Source organism: Mizuhopecten yessoensis, unplaced genomic scaffold, assembly GCF_002113885.1.
Source record: "Mizuhopecten yessoensis strain PY_sf001 unplaced genomic scaffold, ASM211388v2 scaffold10447, whole genome shotgun sequence".
Lineage (NCBI taxonomy): Eukaryota > Metazoa > Mollusca > Bivalvia > Pectinida > Pectinidae > Mizuhopecten > Mizuhopecten yessoensis.
The window spans coordinates 491,800-514,387 of NW_018408551.1; the positions used below are offsets into that span (position 1 = coordinate 491,800).

A 22,588-nucleotide genomic window follows, 5' to 3' on the forward strand; every position below is an offset into this window, starting at 1 on the left:
TCATTTATGATTTTATTTTGGCTTGTATTGTAAACATATTTCATTGTCCCAAAATTGGTATAAATGGTTAGACACAGCTTATCAAAACTTTTGAAGACACATTTTATTAACATTTCACGAACAAATAAGTTTATAGACAGTCAATTAAAAATCTCTAAGAAGAAAGGAAACAAAAATTTATATTTAATATGTCAACGTCATAATAATATTTTTTAGTTGGATCTATTTAATGTTTGCATATTTTTTAATGTTTCTCAAACTACACCCAAATCTGTATTTTGATCAACAAACAGTAGTAACTTCAAACGGTTCTGCATATGTAAGTTGTTAAAATATCAAATAATTATCATCCGAAAAGATGAGATAGACACATGACAGCCACAATATACGGTTGGAATCTTAGACTATGTTACACGGAAAATGTGTTTAGCTAAGGTTCAATAAGACACCTAAAAGTTGGTTTGATCACCTGCAATGTTCATCCGCTATCTGTCATATTGAACAACCGCAATGAACTTTAGATACTATGTCATTTCGTAGCATTCATTTTGATCGCAATAGAATATGTTAATGTTGTAACACAAGTTACCTATTTTATGACGAATCGGCTAGAATGCTTTCTTACAGACTAACTTTACGTTGTTCTGTACTATTTGAACAGCTCAAAAACAAATTCTTATTTCTTTGTATACGCCATGTTTAATTAGGGTTATTGGACATCACTTATCAAGGGGTTGACATTTTGGGTGATATTAAAATCATTTTTAACCTTTAATAGACGTACATGTATTTGAAATACAATTTCTGAATTTAATGAAATTGCATTCAAGGTTTTCACTTTTTTTAAGTGGCCCATGTGTATAACTTTGATACTGCATTATTTAACGAGATTTTTTTCTAGCGAGAAGCTTCTTATTAGAGATATATTGTTCTTCAAGGTGATACTACGAATCCTTTTGTTAATATAAAGGTTATTGATTTTATATAGTTAAGTGTTTAAAGTTTTGGACCAAATCGATTTCAACTTGTTACTAAATTAGTTTGAAATATACTAAATTATTCAGGCGTTTGCCTTATAATCATTTTAGGAAAATGAAACATTTTAATAGATTGGTCTTGTATATTTTCGTTCTCTTTACTATATTTGTATGGACATAATTTCGGTTATTTAAATAATGTTGTCAGTTTTGTTATTCAGGATACGATATTGATAATTGTAATAGTTTATAATATCGTTAATATGTTTGTAATATTAGTATTGTTCCTGAGGTTACTATATTTATATTGTTGGTTTATTACCGATGTAATTGTAAATTAAATCATTATTATTTTTCTACTCCGATTATATAAAATGTAGTGTTAGGTTTGTTACCCTGGTGCTGTATGTTGATTGTTTTAGTTTTTTCCTGTCGTTCACTTGGTAAGTGCATCTTATACACTGATACTGGTCTTTTAGAAGAACTAATTTAATTTTACGTAATATACTGTTAACAATTTTTTTAGATCGAAATTTACACAATCATTGCATCTGAAGTTCCAAAGAAATGAAACACTTTTATTCTGATATGTAGGGTATATTACAATTTCAGTTTAAGAAAGGTTGGTTTTGTATAAATGAAGATATATGCTGAATATGGCTGGAATTTTGGGGCTTTTAAAGAGCTTTTTTTCACTTAATTTACGTTGGAATTTTTACAAAAAAAAGTTGATTGGACATATATTTCTTGTGTCCTGACTCTCAATGAGGAGAAGTCTTACTTCACCCTATGGAGGGCACATTATGATATAATTGAGTATGTTATCAAAATGTATCAAAGATTATTCTTTAGCAATATAATTTATCTGGAAACCGTATGTAATATTCGAGAATACTGTTGATCCCACTATGGTACACATACCGAATCCATTGATCGTATGATACGATGCCACACGATGTTGAAGTACAACCACCAAAGTCTAGAGTTGTAATAAATTAGAACTTTTCTTCAGAACTACAAACAACCTTTGTCGTTATGAGACACATTTCACAAAGAAAGTAACATCCTCAGCAGTTGTTGATAACCTGTTATGAACAATCACTGTTCTGTTAGGTTTAAATTCATATTGAAATCTAGTCTCATGACGCTTAGCAGGCTTAAAGTGCAGACGTTTCCAAGGCTGTAACATATTCAGTGAAAGATGACTTATCCATATTGGAGTAAACATATTCCCAGCAAACGACCCATAGCGTCGCACTAACCTATTAGGTATCCATGTCGATATAATGTCGTTTCTGCTAAACTAGTATAAGTATCACGAAATTTTACCCTTATATACCCAACCCATATATCAATAAATATCATTACTAGTATTCATAATCTTGTCGATTTCAACAGCTGTCGGATCAGAAACAATGGCTGTTTATTGGAATGTCGGTTAGAAAATGATTTGTTCATTGACTCTGGACAATACACTTGACTAGCGAGTTTGGATAGACTGGCTAAGTTTGTGGTGTCAGGTGTCCAGATGAAGAAAACAAGTGTCTGGTTGAATGAACAAGTGACCATTGTCCAGTTATTGGTCATTGTCGAGGTGAGAATCTATCCGTAAAATATAAATTCTTATCATAACGTTGTAATCAATACACTTATATAACACATAATTCTGATAATGCTATACAAAATTTCTAAAACAACGTCGTGCAAGTTTTTTCAAATAGTCTACAATTGTTGAATGAAGCATTAAGTTAATCTGGGATGCCGAATTATTTTAAAATTGAACGTGATAATAACATTTGTTGTCAGACATGTAGTTAACAATTATCTTTTCTACCAATACATATTGTAAGCGGGTTGTTGAACCAGACGTTTACCTCATGCTGAGGTTTTAAATAGCTTCGATAAAACTGTGTTTGATGTTACATTTTCCACTGTATGGAAGAACTTTTGAATTTGTTAATCACACAATATATATTTATATATTTATATTTTGTATTTTTTGGAGAGCGAAATTTACACAATCATTGCATCTGAAGTTCCAAAGAAATGAAACACTTTTATGTAGAAGAGATGAAAGTACTTAAGACTCGTTGTTGAGAATTTTTCTTTTTATATTATTTCTTCGTCCGTAAGGATCATTTTTGACGAAGAAATAATATAAAAAGAAAAAATTCTATAATAAGAAAAATAAAAATCTTTTTTAATCTATAAATAAAATATATATATATATATATATATATATAAACACTTCTTATTTCTTATTTACATGCGGAATCTAGTCGGTTGAATTAGTGAATTAGAACGGAAGTGCACAACAGTGATTAGTGGACTATGTTAACTGATGTCGAATACATAAATGATGGCTATTTATCATACAATATTTATCTTACTCGAGATTTTTAATGTTTAACTTAAAAAATAGAAAGATTTTAAAGTAATAATCTTGCATTCCCTGTATTTTTACGACAAAAAACTACAACTGGAGGTTCTAGTTGTTCTTTTTTAAAACTATGCTATTGCACTTGTTGCTTCTTCTACGCTTCCCCCTTCGATTTCCGTTCTTGTAGTTGTCATGCGTTTTTATACGCCAAAAGGCCTGTACATTGACTGATACAACATAAGGGTACGTATGTGAAATAGTAAATAACCATTCCCTAAAATAGCAGAGCAGATATCCCGCAGGTATATACATTGTAGAAGACTTAGTTGCCGAATTACTGAAAATGTTTCTAGAGAGTTAAAACAAATTCAGGTGTAGTAAAATGCAGGTGTAGTAACTAGCAGATTCAAAAGATTCTTTGTGTATTTACACAAATCATGCAACAATATTACATTGATTTAGAATAATATAACATAAATGGAATATTTGGTCAAACTCATGATCGATATTGCTGTACTAATATTACAATTGGTGCTCTTAACACATTTCACCCAAGAGGATGTGCACAAGCTATCTTGCTACCTTATAAGCATGGTAAAGATAACCTTAATGTTTGTTTCAAGGTAATGGAGGGACCCCCTCCCTCCTCCGGTGAAGCGCTCCATACTTAGAAATACTATGGAGCTATGGCATTTTTAACACTTCAGATAGAGCGTTGTAAGTCCTGACGCTTTGATCTAATAACTGTGCATCTTTTTTAGGAAATGCCGATATTAGTGAATTTGCTGTGAGTTTAACCTACCAAAATTTACGCTGTTGCAAATATTGGCTACCTACCTGTTGTTTAAATATTGTAATAACTTTACACCAGTCCTTACATAGTGTAACTTAACATAACAATTTGCTCATAAGAGCAAAAATGTTCATACAGTGAATTACTCAAACATGTGAAAATATTTTCAGTAATGTGCAAAATTACTTAAGCGTGCAAATCTCGCCTAATATACGGGGCTGATGTTTCCATAGCATACGCTGCATTGGCGCTTATATTGCGTTGCAGTTTGTTTCGTTTAAAATTATCAAAAAATATTTTTCGTTTGTTCGCTACAGGATCTGTTATTATGCAGTTATCAAAACTATATGTTGCATAAGACCTGCAATCCGAGCAATAAATGAAACTTTTAACACATATGAAACATGCGTTTGATAATGATGAAACAATAGTAAAAGTACCAGTAAATAGTAAAAGAAAACAAATACATACCGGTTGATGACCAACTCACCTTTGGCTGGAAACATTATGACGGAAGCCATCTGTGCTCCATGAAACACTTCTCCACACTCCTTTGTTTTAGTCCATGGTGCTTTTCCTTTTGTTTTGGCGGCTACTTTGGTTCAAGTTGTCTTCTCGTGATGACTTGTTTTCTGATTTTGTCCTTGTGCGCCAATTTATCTATTTTTTAGGTTTCATGTAATTGTTCATAGTGAAGTCACAGCCTGTCGTTGCTTCAAAATTAACCATTATGCGAGCCTCTGAAAATTTTAGACGTCAATAAAGCGCGTAGAGTTGTTAAACAGTGCTCGTGGTTTGACATCATTACTCACCTAAAGAGCAACATACAATGTACAATGTTCATAATTGTTGAATACAATGGCCGTCTGCATTCCATTGCAGGGACGCAACAAGGTTGCCGATTAGTACACAAAATTTCCGTAAGTATAAGGTCTGGTCGTAAGTAGTTGTGATTGTAATTACGAATTGATTTATTCCGTCTTTGCGTATTACAGAGTTATCTTCTCTTGTGAGCAGGTATTGATTGTTACGTCATTGGTTTGTGTGAGAAAATTACGTCGTTTTCTCAAAAATAATGACGTTACTCTCACAAACAAATGACATAACTCTGCAATACGCAAAGACGGAATAGCAGTCAGAGTTAGTTCCACGGAGGTAAAAGCTCAATATCAACAATATTCAAACTTCATTTAGACACCTACCTCATATCAAATTTGCATATTTCGCTCGTCCTGTTTTACTGGTACATGAACAAACTGATAATAAAATGAATTGAAAACATGCCTACTCAATACCTCAAAACCCCCCCAAAAAACAAGCAAATTATCCGCACGATTCCTCGTATCACAGAAATATAATCTTTGAATTTTGATGTCACAGAGCTGGCTATATTTTTGAAGTAATACGTAATCAGTACTGAACACTTTTAATCGGCAATGTCCATACACTGACGTTAAATATTGACTGAAGAGAGAAGCTGACTGTATAAGTTGTTCAGCAGATACTATTATTTTTAGTGTTGATACTCAGTTGATAGATAAAAGGAATCGTCAGTAAATTATTCTTTGTAGATATTATGAAAAGAACCAAGTCTTTTGTGATAAAAGTCATAGAAAGTTTGATCCACTCATTAAAAAAAATCGCTAAAAGGTTGTGACCAAACTATTTTTCGAAGGAGCTATATGTTATCGTTAAATTGGAACGACTATTTTTCTTCAAAGTTAATTCAATGCGTCAATGACACCAGTAACATGACAGTTCGCTATCACAAAAACTGTTGATAATTGCTCAATTTTCCTGGTATGATGCAGAACGTGGTATAAGGCATTTCAGTAGCAGGAGTAGCCTCCCTTACACCATTATAAATGGAATATTGTAAATATTGAAGTGTGTACATTTTCCTGGTTAATCAATACGCTTTATGTGGAGTTATCATTAGAAACACAAAGAAAAGAAGCAGTTATTTTAACAGTAAGTATGTCGATGCTTTTCAGATATCAAAGGAAATAACGCCGAATCTGATTAGTTAAAACAGTGCAGGGGATTTGATGCATGGATAAGCTTTACATCTAACTAATTGATTTATAAAATCATGGCGCCATCTATACCTTGTTTGATTCCCAGGATATATTTATATACAATGACTTTAATAACCAGAAACACTCTCCAAACAGTTTAATTTCTGTAATATTTCAAAATGTGTATTGTAGACCAATTTACCCCGGCGTCGATTCCAATTGTAATGAAACGAATTGTTGTCATCAAAGTTGACACGTCCTTGCTGCCTAGCAGGATGTGGGAAACACTGATCTTTAGTTTTAAGGAACTAGGAATAAAATATATATTGGTAGCAAAAGTTTGAATGCCTTTTTACGCGAAATGATAATGGGTATTTCCCAATAGTAAATACAAGAGTTGTCGTTCTTATTTTGTAAAGATCGAATGAGATGTAATCTTCCTGATAGTAATCCGGGTGTTATGTTGACATCCGCTTCTCATTTTACAGGATATAATACCCATGACTCATTGTGAATGATCTGCTTTGACAGAAGTGTTTTATGAAAGACTCACACACGCAATTTACAACCGCTATCCTTGACATTTGGGTGTGTTGTTTACACAACCAGATACGAATAACAAATAAAACAGATATATATAGACAGAGTATCTAAATAAAGGTAAAATACCTTGTCCAGGGACACTTAAGATCAGAGATAGTCGGTTTTATCTCAAACCAGCAATCATGTATTACCTATAAAAAAGCTATGTGTTGTTTACTGCAAATAAATTAGATTTGAAAATTCATCTGGAATGTTTTTTGTTATGATATAACGACATTCTCAGGCTATCAGGAAACACAAAATCGTAAGTAACAAATTCCATTTTATTAACAACTGTTCAATTGCAATGACCAAAAAGCAATTTCGGGGAATTTATATCCCCCGCATTCAGGTCAATTGTTGGTTTACATTATTGAGGTTAGGTTTAAACATGTGAGTATCGTGCAGTTAAGACATAATGTACAGCTTGAAACTTGAAGAAAGAAAAAAGCCCTATACCTCAATGATTATCCGTAAATATGCACAAATCACATCGGTTGGCAAACTTAGCATGAGTCGGATATGCATACGGAGTTCGGTTAAAACATCTGAACAATATCTACAGCAATTATCACACGAAAACCAAAGAGTGCCCGAGAAGGGTGGAAAAACAGGAACTAAAACATTGTTATCAAGTTTGAAGGAATTTGGCTAATTTTTGCGAGAGTTAATGAACAGAAACGGCAGATAATGACGTTTTCGTTATTCAAGGGGCCATTACTCCGCCAAATGGGGTCCGCTGAAAATGGTCATTAAACGTAGCCGTGCCCGTAAGGCATTTAACCCCGTGACCAAGTTTGAAAAAAATCGGTTAACATTTATTGTAGTTATTGAACGAAAACGAAACGCAGCAGATAATGACCTTTTCGTTATTCAACTGCCATAACTCCACAAAATCGAGTTCTCTGGAAGTGGTCATCAAACTCGGCCGAGCCCGTAAGGCATTTAACCCCGTGACCAAGTTTGAAGAAAATCAGTTAACATTTGTTGTAGTTATTGCACGGAAATGAAGCGCAGCAGATACTGACGTTTTTCGTTATTCAAGGGGCAATAATTCCACCAAATGATGTCCGCTGAAAGTGGTCATCGAACTTGGTCGAGGCCTTAAGACATTTAACCCTGTGACCAAGTGTGAAGAAAATCGGTCAACATTTGTTGTAGTTATTGCACGGAAACGAAGCGTGACAGACAGACTGACAAACCCAAATTAATATCCGCCGTTTCGGTGAAAGCGGGGATAACAAAGAAATGATTCAACAAACTTACATATACTCAGCAAAACCAAGAAAGGTTAACATACTACCTTGTAAAACGCCAAAATATCGTTGATTATAAAATGACTTTTTAGTGGCTAGCAAGTTTAGTAAGAATGTTTGTATCGATTAGCAGTATTTTAAATTAAATCAATCATGCGTGCAACTCGCCGGTCACCATGAAGCTCCAAACAGATTTCTTCACTTTTTCTCTTGTTTACCGCCACTGAACAGTCTAAAGCAGAGTGTACACATATTCAAAACCGTTAACTGGTGAAAACTCACTAGATTAGTTTGTAAAGTTATCCGTTTAGGCAATGCAGTGGCTGTCTAAATAGAGATAGACAGAGCGTTTGGTATGCCCCAGATAGGGGTGAAGCATCGTGAAGTTTTGAGTGCGGCAGTGTCGACGTACGACCGCCAAAGAAGCGGTAGACCACGAGTTACCACCCCTTGTGAAGACAGCCGGATATAGCTGCAGCTTCTGCGCGTTAAGTTCCCATGTGAATACTTACATCATACCCATTTGTCGTATCTAGCTCGAGCTCACCACTGATGGGTAACTGCATAGTCTCGAGTCGTGAAAGCTTCGCAAACTGCTGTGTTAACTAACGTGACAGGTTTGATTGGGGGACGTCATGGTCCTGGTTGGTATTTCCGGTGGTAATCGTATCAGATTAACTGAAGAGTGGAACAAAATCCCCTTGATATATTCCGACGTTTCACTAGAGCAAAGCGGCGTCGTTGTAATGCAGTCATCCAGGCTGATGGTGGTCATACACGCTACTAAAAACTTAAAAACATGACTTCAAGATCCCAAAGTATCGCTGAACCGTAACGAATTGTTTAAACCTCTAATATTCCAAAATCATACATCCATATTAATCATTTCCTACTAAATTCAACATATTTAAAAAAAAAAACATGTTATAGAGGCCCCTGATACAATTCTTGTTAACCTTTCTTGTTTTGATGAATATATACATAACATCAAAACTATAATCGATTTTGATGGTTTAAGGAATGATTTTTATTTTTTCAACATTTATGAGGTCATAACAACAATGGGTTTATGGACATATTGAATGAATCGCGTTAGCGATTCATGTAAAATATGTCCAAAAACCCATTGTTGTTATGACCTCATAAATGTTGAAAAAATAAATATCATTCCTTATATTTACATTGACGAATCCTTTCAGTGGATCGATATAACAACGAATAAAACAAATAAACAGGGTTTGTTCCTGCTTATACACGGGTGCAACGCAGTGGCGAGAACAGTGTTTTTTCGCGGGGAAATGTGACACTATCGTGAGAGATCTTAGCAACCGTCAACAACAATAACACAACAAAATGTAGTTCCATATTCAATGTTTATTTGTAGCACAGGACACGTGAATACGTGGATATTTCACCAAGCACAGTTCAATAATATTTTAAGATGTAAGAATTAAGCATCTAGGTCGGTCGTTCCGAGTGAGTAGTTTTTGTAGTGTATTACTACGCAGTGTGATCAGGTTACTATCAGTTCCCACGTGCTGAGATTCTATGAACACCTGTGTTATGCATTTATGAATGTAATTTTTGTCAATGGGTCTAAGCATACAGAATGTAAATATTTAGCAAATAAAACTATGAAAATGCCACGTTTCATATTTGTAACGCACAATTAGTGGTACGACGTGTGTAATTGGTTACGTATATCAGTGAATCCAGGATTACATAGATATGAGCTGATAGTCTCAACTGACCACCTATGCACGTACCAATAGATTATAATCGGGTATAAATATAACCTAGAAAGGAGATAAGGGGAGAAGAGCAAGGGACGGCTAGAGAAGATGTTAGACGAACAAGGGACGGCTAGAGAAGATGTTAGACGAACAAGGGACGGCGAGAGTAGATGTTAGACGAACAAGGTACGGCGAGAGAAAATGTTAGACGAACAAGGTACGGCGAGAGAAGAGGTTAGACGAACAAGGTACGGCGAGAGAAGAGGTTAGACGAACAAGGTACGGCGAGAGAAGAGGTTAGACGAACAAGGTACGGCGAGAGAAAATGTTAGACGAACAAGGTACGGCGAGAGAAGAGGTTAGACGAACAAGGGACGGCGAGAGAAGAGGTTAGACGAACAAGGTACGGCGAGAGAAAATGTTAGACGAACAAGGTACGGCGAGAGAAGAGGTTAGACGAACAAGGGACGGCGAGAGAAGAGGTTAGACGAACAAGGTACGGCGAGAGAAAATGTTAGACGAACAAGGGACGGCTAGAGAAGATGTAAGACGAACAAGGGACGGCGAGAGAAGAGGTTAGACGAACAAGGTACGGCGAGAGAAGAGGTTAGACGAACAAGGTACGGCGAGAGAAAATGTTAGACGAACAAGGTACGGCGACAGAAGATGTTAGACGAACAAGGTACGGCGCGAGAAGAGACTAGAAGGGCTAGGGACGTTTAATACCAACGACAGAGACCAATCCCAACACTTGAGATTGATAAACTTCTAACCAACCATCAACTCTTGTCACTCGTGTTGTGTTACATACTCGAGAAATGCTTAATAAGAAAGTAAATCAGAATAACCGATCAGGCTTAACATCCAACATGGACTAGAAGTTTTATCGAGGTCACGAGGTTCCTCTTTTACAATCCCCTATCGTGAAAACGTTGGTATGTTTACAATTATATCAAACACTCTATCTCTAACACTTTATCAATCACTGATGAGTCTAGAAATTACCAAGCAATGAACTCGGTCCTATTCCATTCCCTTTCATTTCCACAGTAACATTATTGATGTTTTAAATGAAAATAAATAAAATAACTAGAACACTGACAGGTCAGTAAGGGCCCCGTCTTGTGGCAATATATCCCCCATAATCATCAAGAAGCAACCTGCCCATATAGCTGAGCTTGACGTTTGATATGTGGACTTCAAAAAAGAATCGCAAGGTAGCAAAATATACATCTTACATGTACTATGATGTGAGTCTTGTTTCCTTCCACCTCCATATTTGCTGGGCTAACAGAAATGTAAATACTGGTGCAATACTCATTTGTTAGATTTGAATTGTTTTATTTAACCTTATATACCTCCTCCATCAAGAGCCAGGGTCAAAGTCAGAGATCCACTTTGTCTTTGCCCTTTGGAACCGAATGACCTTGACCATTAACCCAGTGACCCTGATCTTTGGTCAGTTGACTTATTCTTTAATTCCGACCAACTTTGCTCCTTAATATCATTACAAAATGTTCATCAGTGAAAATACAAAACTTGACCTTGACCCTTTGAAACCCGTAACCTGCACCTAAGGTCAGTTGACTCTGTGTTAAGTTCTGAACAACATTGCTTCATAATGTCATAACAAAATGTTCATCAAGGAAAAGATACAAAATTTAACCTTAACCTTTGACCCAGTGACCTTGACCTTTGGTCAATTGACTCCTTGTTTACTCTGAGCTACATTGCTTCAAAGTGTCAAAGCGAAATGTTCACCAGTGAAAGATACAAAATTTAACCTTGACCTTTGACCCAATGACCTTGACCTTTGGTCAGTTGACCCCTTGTTTAATTCTGATCAACTTTGCTTCATCATGTCATAGCAAAATGTTCATCAGTGAAAAGGTGCATAACTTGACCTTGACCCCTGACCCGATGACCTTGACCTTTGGTCAGTTGTCTCCTTGTTTAATTCTGATCAACTTTGCTTCATAATGTCATAACAAAATGTTCATCAGTGAAAAGATGTAAAATTTGACCTTGAACTTTGAACCTTATGACCTTGACCTTTGACCTTGACTTTTTACCTCAGTGTGTCTCTTTGTTTAATATCGAACATCTTTGCTCCATAATGTCACAGCGAAATGTTCACCAGTGAAAAGCTACAAAATTTGACCTTGACCCCTGACCCTATGACCTTGACCTTTGAACAGTTGACTCCTTGTTTAATTCTGATCAACTTTGCTTCATAATGTCATTACAAAATGTTCATCAGTAAAAAGATGTAAAATTTTACCTTGAACTTTGAACCTTATGACCTTGACCTTTGACCTTGACTTTTTACCTCAATGTGTATTTTTGTGAACTAAACATCTTGACCAAGTTTCATGTACATCGGTCAATAAATACCACAGTTATCAGCCAGGAACAAAATTTGTGGACGGACAGACAGACAGACAGACAGACAGACGGACGGACGGACAGACAGACAGACAGAGTGATTTCTGTTTCGTTTACCAAAATTCTAGCTGAAACGAAAACCTATTTTCTTAATGCATTTTATTTTGTAACGGAAGTAAGATTGACACCAGATGAAAAATGAGCATGTCGTTAAGCTGAATTAAAAAAGAAATAAAATAGTGTATATAAATGATTTAGCTGCTTTATTCAAGTAGGGCTGTAGAACAACAAATAACAACGTATTGAAGTAATATTCATCATCATACCAGGTATATATATATATTTACATTTGCCCCCGCGCCATCCCATTACAACAGTGTTAGAGGGCAAGTGTAATTATATAGGCTATAATTACAACTGCTCGACTATAATTACAACTGCCTGTTTCAGGTGTAGGAATATGTAAACAAACAAAATGGCCGTCTGAAATGTATTTTGAGGCAGGGCAAATGGTTTTATTACAAATAAAATGTGTTAAAAAAGAAAAATATGTAAATATAAAAAATACCTGGTTGTCTGAATGTAGCGGGTTTTATGGGATTTGCCAGAGGCCACTTGTAATTATATCAACAATCATTACATCCAGACAAACCAGTTATTGTTTAAATGATTACGATATACAGAGATGAAAGTTAACATAATAAAACAATATATATATAATGCAATCATTTGTAGAACAATAAGTTAACAACAAGGTGTATATAAAAACTTAACGTACATTTTATAAAATTGTCAATATTTACAGCAAAAGTGTTTTTATTTACAATGAAAAGTATTGCGTTGATTTTGTTCAGTAGTACTACATGTAAAATGTGCACAATTTTCTGTAAAACATTAACGATCACCGGGAACTATTGGTATCCAGCGTCACTTATCCTTTAAAATACCTATTCAGAAAAGTGTTATCTTACATATCTTATAGGTATGATTTGTTTAAAGATTCCAAACTACAGAAACTATTTCAGATCCTGATTTCACCTTGATAGATCTTTGGTAGATGAGGTTTTGTCGACTCCATGTACGACAAAGGTAGCTACAGTGTTAGTGTATAAATCATAAACATTGTACTGGCATAAACATTGTACATACCTACTCTACACATACATCACAACGTGTCGACAGTTAGTCGGGTTGGCCTCTTACCGGTAGAGGAAGACCGTCTGAAGGCCCTATATTTACGGTAGCTGATTCGTGTCATTTGTGTCGTACTTGTCGACCCGAAAAGACGGGACTCAGTAACTTACAATTCTCGTTGTGTTATCGTTCAATTTTCGCGGCGAAAAGACGAAACAACGATAATTAAGGTTTGTGGATTCTCGTCTTTTCGAGAGAAAAAAAAGACAAAACAACAAAAATGAACAAATTAGCCACCTTATATATTTCACAAGACCATGTTTCTGGACGCATCCACATGTGGTATTACATAATAACACGGAGTGTACACTAGCCTAGTCAAAGTACTGGACGGAAATATTTACATTATATAAACATTGACAAAGTGGTAAAGCTTCCAATTGTCAATGTAAAATTCATGTGACATTTAATAACTATATCGATACTATAAACTTTTGGTCAAAACTTTACTCAATAAACGTTCTCTCAAACCACCAGGTCTTTCGAAATAGGTGATTTAAAATCTTCTAAATCCAAAAGTATCGTTCTCAATAACACATATAATCTGCAGAATGGATATGCATATCAAGGCAGTTAATTTTAGATTTGTAAGCTTAACAAATGCAAATAATTAACAATCACAATTAAATAAATTGATCGAAAAATCTTTAAACTTTTCTTCATGAGTTATAAAATGTCCCGGATAGTTTTAACAGTACAATTTATTGTTATCAACAAAAATATCTATGTCACTCGAACTGATTAAACTGTCTTTGGCCACAACATGACTTGACAAAATTATCACGCAGCACTAAAAAATGTTTATCAGCTAACAGAGCTACAGTTGCCAAACATTCCGATAAGCGCATTCGACGATATTCTTACTCGCTTACATAGAGAAATTACAATATACTGCTAATTTTCTCATAGATATACAATGTACAATGTAACATGATAAGATTTTAACAAAATATAACAGAGATAGAGAGGGGAAAATGTGGTTTAACACACACATCACCATATGTAGCCGATGGCCTGATTACAGACAACGAAGTCCAGTTAGCTTGACAGGAGAAGATGAATACTTACAAATTATACATAGACAAGTATTCCCAGACCTCCTCTGGCATGTTAATTACTACGTGTGATGATACTGTCGGTGCCATCAATCAGTCAGTCCCTCTGTAGATTTTATGAGTACATACGTACCATTGATTAACAAGAGGAACATCAACAGAAAATCTTATACAAGTACATAGATCAAATGGAAGCTGGCATTCGTTAGCATTTATTAGTGTATAAAAACGACCTGCTGGCGACGTTGCGTGTGCCAATATACATTATGTAGAGCGATTTAGCCTTTACAAGCATTTTCCCGATCTCGAAATTGAACTAATTATTACCTCTATACAATGTATATATGTCTGCTCTCTCTGCACTGAAAACACACAGATGAAAACAATCGACCAGGTTACACAGTGACCTACATACGTGATCAAATATCCAGTCTTAGATGGAACAATGCCAACGTCTCTCCCGGCATACACGCCTAACAGATGTAAGGCTAGCCTGATATACGTATGCGTAATGCAATTTAGGAATAAAATTTAGCTCAGAATTTTTTTAAATTGGCAAAATATTGGAACAGTTAACGTTATTAACGTTAAGCGTAGTTTGACTGAAACAGGCATGGACAAGACATCTGATAATCGATAAAGCAAACAATAGACATTTGTTTAACGTACTTTATCACTACCATTATATGTCAACAGGCATGATACCTCTGCACATACAGTTACTGTCACTCAGTACATTTTGAGAGATTAAAATTTTCATGTTAAATAGCTTGTATGTATTTATATAAAAAAAATATTATTTGTTATCGAAAATTTTACAATTCAATTAATTCCTCATGTTTGAAGCACAATTATAAGAAATAATTATTCTCTAAAATAAAATAAATTACAAAAAATCGTACAAATCTGAAGATTACATATATTTTGCGTGAGTTTAATTTCACGCAACTAACCTCCTGTACTTATTCGTTTAGACATTAAAAATCACGATTTACGCCAATGGGATGTCTGCGGTACCTTCTTCACTATTAACGCGAAAATAAACTCGCACAAAAGTAAGTAATCATTCGTATATCACAACAAGTATCACAGTGTTCAATGATAACATTATTTCATTATTAAAACAGAACAAACTACAAAATGCCTGGATTTAAAAATAACTGTTGACAAACAATACTGTAGAAAGGAAAGTAGTATGACTGTTCTGTTATGATACACAATACAAAGCCTGTGTTTACAAAGTTATACAATATTAGGAATAAGCCATATATATCTTGCTATGGTATAAGTTAAAAGCGATAGGCTGATCCTTATTCATATATTCACACATTTGGCATTTACATCGTGAAAGCCATCATGTTTTCCGAAAACATCCTACTCCATCAGCCTGTTCATCACCTGGTATTGCATTTGAGTCAAAAACGAATCCAAGTCTTGTATTCTTAAACTTGATTTTAGATATCATCGTTGGATATTTCGGCTTTACAGTCTCTGTCTTAGTGACGATATAGATCATAGACCTAGCACGCGCAATTCTCCAACTTTCTGTGTACGCTGCATTACCGGAAGTGACAAGCCACTCCCTTCGGAAATGGTTTTGGTGGTAAGAGTCGACAACCAGATCGTGTTTAGGAACAGCGACAAATCTAAGTTCATGGTAAATGGGCTCACCATTCATTCTAAACTTGAAGAGATGATCTTTAGTTTACCTCTCAATCAGCTTGATCTTGAATGGTTTTGGCCTCAGGGTCAGTCCGGGAATACCCGTTATATCCGGAAGTGGATCACCAGCCGGACATGTGAGCTCGTATTTGGAGAGGAGACAAGCGCAGTACATGAATATTTCCATTTTGGAAATGTTTGATCCCAGACATACTCGGTTGCCAATTCCGAACGGTAAGTAACTGTACCTTTCTCCCGGACACTCTTCAAGGAAACGACCTAAAATAGGAAAATTTACAATAACAAACAGTGAAATGATCAAACACTGGCGTGCCTCTCCGCACTGAAGTAGTTTCAGCGAATAATGATAACGAAGCCATGCAGATAATCTATTACGCCAAGTCATCGTCTGTGTTCTGATATTAGTTACATTAGATGTTGCTTAACACTACATACATAATATCATCGTCGACAAGATTCGATGAAACATTATACAAATAAAGTGACACTAGTTTAACAAGATCCTCTAGATAGGTAGCGAAAGTAGAAGTGAATTACACCAATGATTACCATCGCTGATCATTAATGTATTAATGCTTTACGTGTTAACGGTGAGCTACCTACCCGGGTTGAAGCAGTATGGGTCATGCCATGCTTGCTTGTCGTGGTGGATAGCCCAGATATTCATCAGAACCATGGTGTCCTTAGGGACATGGAACCCGGAAAGTCTGTGGAGAGAGAACGAATGCAATGATTGAACATGCAAGGCGAATAAGAACAGTTTTTTTGATTGGGAAGCATGCATGTTTTTCGTAAAGTAGGCTAACCTATTCTGCACTCAGTTATCTAGTCCAAGTTTAGCCAAAGGAAATTACGAAATCATTTCGTCATTGTGATTAACTGTAATAGTACACATAGTGATTAAATGTGTATTAAAGTACATAGCCTACGACTCACTGTGTATCCTCCATAGTCCTGTGGGGGAACCCAACTGGTAGGACGGCCGCCATACGAAGTGTCTCCTTTATGGAGGCCTCCAGGACAGGATAACGCGAGCGGTCAAATGGTTTAGGTAAAATATGTGAGCCTGTCACGCTGTGGATTTCGTCATATATTCTTTTCTGCCACTGCAATTAAACGTTTTGATATACATTGAGTATATTCAATGGTAAGAGGCAGCATATAAAGCATACAGTTAAAATGATTTCACGGTCAACGATACTCATTTTCATATATAGAATAGTCTACTATTTCCAAATTTTCAACATAACCATCATGTTACGTATCACAGTAATTGGAAATCAAACTTATTGGTAAAAAAACACGAGACAAAAAAATCATCTTTTAATGGTGATATCTACACGAAATGGACGCACACCTACCTGTGGATTTCTTATCATGTAGATAATAAACCAAAGTATGGTCATGGTTGTAGACTCGATTCCACCGCCAAATAATTCGTAAACAATATGGCCGATGCTGACGTCACTGAGAAGCGCGAGGCGTTCCCTGTCCCCGTCATTCTTTGCTTGTTGCTGTTCTTTCAGCAATATGTCCAGTAAATCACGATTGTTATCACGAAGTGTTTCCTGTAACAAGCACATCATTATGTCTTCGTCAAAAAATGAAGCGAAAAAAGGAAAGAAATATAAAAGTATAATTATGAAATATATGTCTTCACTTATTCATAGATTTTTATTTATCAGAGCAAACTTTTGAAATGTTCTTATATTCATTATCATGGTTTACGTAAAAAATTGATAGCACATGTACAACTGGTAACGTTTCACTATTTACATTATTCCTGTTAAGGAGTTTGTTTGATCAGATACTATATGATGCCTCGTACATTATGACATCACATATAGAAACGAAACATGTGATGTGCTCTGACGTCACACTTACCTTATGTTCGGATATGACTTGGGTAAGCCACTCGTCCCGTCGCTTTAAACTGCCGAGGAAACGGCGCCAGCTAGGAATAGGGAACCTCTAATAACAGAAACAAGTGTCGCACATTATACAGGATTTCCCCGAAAATTGTCTGCTATATCATTTAGTTATCTATAAAGTCATTTATCAATAACTACATAGTTTTTCTCGAAATTTTGTGTTTTGACAATCTGAAATTATGTTTTCACTTGGTTTAAAGTAACAAGACATTACCTACTACCTGATTTCAACTTTTAATATATAACTGGGACTGTACCAAGACATTGTTTCTGTTAAGACGAACAATGGAGTAACTTGTATTATCTATCAGTAATATAAAACTTGTTCTACAGGTCATATAGAGCCAATACTGACGATATCAAATACGTTTCTTTTATTCTTGGACACTTTTTGCATAACTTAATTACGAATATGATTTGTAAATGAGATTTAAACTCATTTTAACTTATAAAACGTACAAATAATTGTTTTGATAAGACTATTTCAGCGGAACTACACACATTATGTTTAGCAGCTTTTAATTGTACATAGGATTACGGTCGCCTTCTAGCTTCGGGCTCGAGGGAATTTCCCTTTAGCTCAGTGGTAGAGCGTCCAACTAGGAACCTGGACATCGAGTGTTTGATCCCCGGTGGAAGCACACTACTCTCTTTTCTGTTACTAATGGTGTCCGTGGCACACACTTTGGTGACAAGGTGTTACAACCTGGGTTGTGATGTTCGAGGGCGAACACTTTTAAAAAGGGGGGAGTAGTGTGGCAGGTATCTGGAAATCGAGGGCTCGATCCCCGGTGGAAGCACACTATTCTCTTTTCTGTTGGGCTTCATATGCATTAAATCTAATTATATTAAACCTATTTCCTTTAACCTGGTTATCATTTACGTTCCCTATACACTGTACCGAGGCAACTACAGACTCTACCCGGCCGATATCATTTCTCACGAGGAGCACATTTTACCCCGAAACTCCTTGGCTCGTCTCCAAAGCCATGACCTCTGGTTGTGTTACATACACGGTATTCCCATTCATAACACGCCGATTAGGGTACTCTATTCACTGTTGTATGATACAGGTAAGATTATTCAGACACGAACATTGAAACATGGAAGATCGCTACTTGTTTTTCGTAGAATTTATATAGTCCGCAATACTTAATTACGAAGTACAAAATATCACGGGGTTATAAATAGCTCTCTCTGATATAGTGACGTCGGCCTAGAACGGGATACGTAGTATCAACTATTTTATGCCACTTTGTTGAACTGATTGGGTTATTCGATTTCCTTCCTACCTAAACCTAAACTAGCTGTTTCCTTTTTTAGAGACAATGGCAACTGTACCAGACGGTGTATATATACAATACAGCAAACTGACTGATGCGCCTTGAAGTCGTTTATAGCGCCCAAGTATGTCAGAAATCTGGCAGTGAGCCATGTATATAATAATGTGAAGCTGCCTCTTAGTCAAAACAAAGCAGTCATTAGCATATACACTGGTCATCGTACTTAAATGATGCAATGTCGTTATCATCACGTGGGGATTATAATATGTAACGTGTAAAATGTAGTCTATATCACAGGAAATCACCGTTAGCCACTACATTATATATATTAGAGGGTGTAGGTGGTCACTAACTGATTATCACTTGTTGTTGATAACGATTAACTCAGTATACTATACCCCACTGTCTGTGGGTGGGAGATAGGATAAACTTTCCCAGGTCAAAGACCGTTCATCCTAGTTCAGCAGAGTACGGGGCAGTGTCACCTTATTTACTATCGTACTACCAATCTTTAAAATCCAATCTATTACAGTAATGTGAATGGAAAATTTTACTGAATGGAATTTCCGTCAGTATAGAGTTACATGCGTATACATTCATCCATACAGTCGATACACCCTAGTACGGTCGTGAAAAGTAAATTTGTTTGTCTCCTGAGTCGTAATAAAGAACCCGAACGTGATATTCGAGCATCCGAGGAATGCGACCTTTGGACTTTCAGTGAAACGACCAATCACAGCCTGTATACTGAACACACCCATCGCATTCGATAACAACAATTCAGAACCTTCTAGTCAACTGACATACATACTCTCATTCCAAGCGGTCCAGGTCAGACACCCACGTTGGCATTTGGAAAAACCAAACTACCCAACCTAATACTGTTGGCGTAAATCAACGAAACGCGGGGCATACTAGATTTTATGATAAAATACGCACATTGAATACAGAAATAGATCAATTTTATGAGAATGTAATTAGGATCTAAAGGAAAATCTAAGCAATAACAGTTATCACTATATATCTTGTAGACATTGGCATAGTTTATTATAATTTTTAAATAAATTGTCAATCGTTAGGGAATCGGTTGAGCGCGTGAACACCCGGAACCTGTTACACGTGGGCAGTGGTGAAGATCGTCCACACCAGACCGAGTACACAGCTTAACACAACCTTCTATCCGGGACTGAGCAAAGATCGATCGCTTGGGAAGTTTTCATATCTTGACGTAAATCAAGAAAACGTATATATTTGCAGATATCAAAGTTGTACTTTTTACACAAACAATGTACGTATTAAAACTTTGATATCACACCTTTCCAAACTGACGAATCTTATTGAGGATATTTATTTGCAGACTATCTTAAATAAAAAGACGAGCATTTATAAATTGATATACATACCTCAAGAAACGGGAAAACGTCGACGATGTTGAAACTTTCGATGTTATCAACAATGTCTTGAATAATATGGAGCTGGTCGAGAAAAGCATCGTCCACATCCTCAAAACGCCTGTCCAAAATGCACATGCACAACACATTAGCTACCACTCTGGATATGTCAAGTTTGGGATCAAACGACGTACCGGTCTTACAAACAAGAGCCAGTTTGTCACTCAAACTCTCCGTTTCCAACATGATCATGTCTTCCAAATGAACTTTGCCTCCCTTTGTCTGCGAGGAGAGAAATGAATGTACAAGCTTTCTGTAAAACTTCAAGCCAGGTCCTGCATCACTCATTACGATGTCTTTCCCTTGACCAAGAAGAACCTCTACGGTCTTGCGTTGTTTCGGCCTCCCAGCAAATACACGACCTTGGCGCACGAAACTGGAAATGGCAGAATCAATGGTGTTCACCACAAGAACATTTTCACCTCCCATGTTCAACCAGACGAGGGGTCCATATTTGTCACCGAGATTGGTCAGGGCAAGGTGGAGTGCCTTACCAAATACCTGCGGCATGTTCCCAATGAGGGGCCATGCCATAGGTCCTGGCGGCAATCGTGGTTTCCGATACTGTTGCAGCAACCAAAACGTCGTCAGGAATACAGCCGTAGCAACTAAAACAGTAGACAGGTCCACCTGGTTTAACAATCTCTCAAAAAATGCCATGTTCTTTGATATAATTTCTCAGATACTTAATATCAACTCTTCTTCTGTAAATTTAACTATTTTGCTTATATACTGTCTTTTTTTGCTAAATTCTGCCTCTGGTGACCAGAACAGGATACGTACACATACGATTTTCGCTTTACTATGGTTATAAAGACACGAGGGTTTGTTTATGTACCGAGAGCGTACGGACACTCCTACTTACTACGTACTGCCACGTGACTTGTGTTTACAAACATTGGCCCGCTGCCTCCCTCTAGGTCACTGGGACGCAGTACATGCTATTTATATATTATACCCAGCAAAGCCGAGAGAAGTAAGCATTGCTTCATTAAATAGTCAGTTGCTTTCTGGAGAGACACTTGTATCACAGTGTCTGCATTTCATGCTGTTTATCATCACTTACATTGCACCTCATCCATGCTAGTTTCTTATTTTCAAATATCAACATATAAATCTATGTAGATATATAGGTTTGTTGATAAAAAACTTTCCCCGTGCCAATAGTTGTTGCTAACCATGCCTTGCTGGAGTGACATACATGTATCAATTGTGGGACGGTGGACTGAAGTATGAAATTAGTATTTGGAACATAAAAGGATTTATCTATTTTAAGCTACTGCATAACATAGATACGCATTTATGCTTTATTTATATGAAAGAAACACCTGCTAACGTATTGTCTGGCGCTGATGTACGATTTTAACATGATGACCTGGAGTAACCCAGAGGCGGTTACAGTGCTAGTATAGGCAGCTTTTCACATTGTGGTACACAACTGCTGTTCTGACACAATCAATAATAACCTGTTCTCAGACGGATCAGCAGAAACCGGATGTTTAGGATCAGCACGCAGGAGCGCGTGGTTAGGGGAACTAATTATGTTAGTTAATGTTATAACAAAGCTTTGCCTGACATAGCTTGTACAAATGTTTAAATAAAGCTCTGACCTACATTTGTATGCTAAATAAAGGACTCACCAAAGCTCGGCCGTGAACCTTCAGGTAAGTATACGGCTGGTATGTGGGTCAAGATTGATAAAAATAGAACGTAAACGTTGGGATAAAATGACGAAGGATTTAAACCTCCCGAGCACATTAATCTAGTTAGTGTTATACCTTAAATTCCACACACACATACCTATTTAGTTTATTTATTTATTAATCATAATCTGAGTAGTACGAGGTTATAGTAATGCTAAAGTAAA

The 22,588-nt window shown here is 36.2% G+C and overlaps 1 protein-coding gene across 1 annotated transcript; it reads right to left on the reverse strand.

Annotated features, from left to right (window-relative positions):
• Positions 1 to 12,368: 12,368 nt before the first annotated feature.
• Positions 12,369 to 21,531, reverse strand: LOC110460648 (steroid 17-alpha-hydroxylase/17,20 lyase-like). Its single transcript, XM_021513681.1, has 6 exons — positions 20,674 to 21,531; positions 17,941 to 18,027; positions 17,418 to 17,624; positions 16,993 to 17,162; positions 16,660 to 16,763; positions 12,369 to 16,314 (listed from the first exon to the last, which is right to left on the reverse strand). Exons 1-6 carry the CDS (start codon positions 21,379 to 21,381, stop codon positions 16,079 to 16,081), a joined length of 1,512 nt encoding a protein of 503 aa, XP_021369356.1. The 5' UTR covers positions 21,382 to 21,531; the 3' UTR covers positions 12,369 to 16,078.
• Positions 21,532 to 22,588: the final 1,057 nt, after the last annotated feature.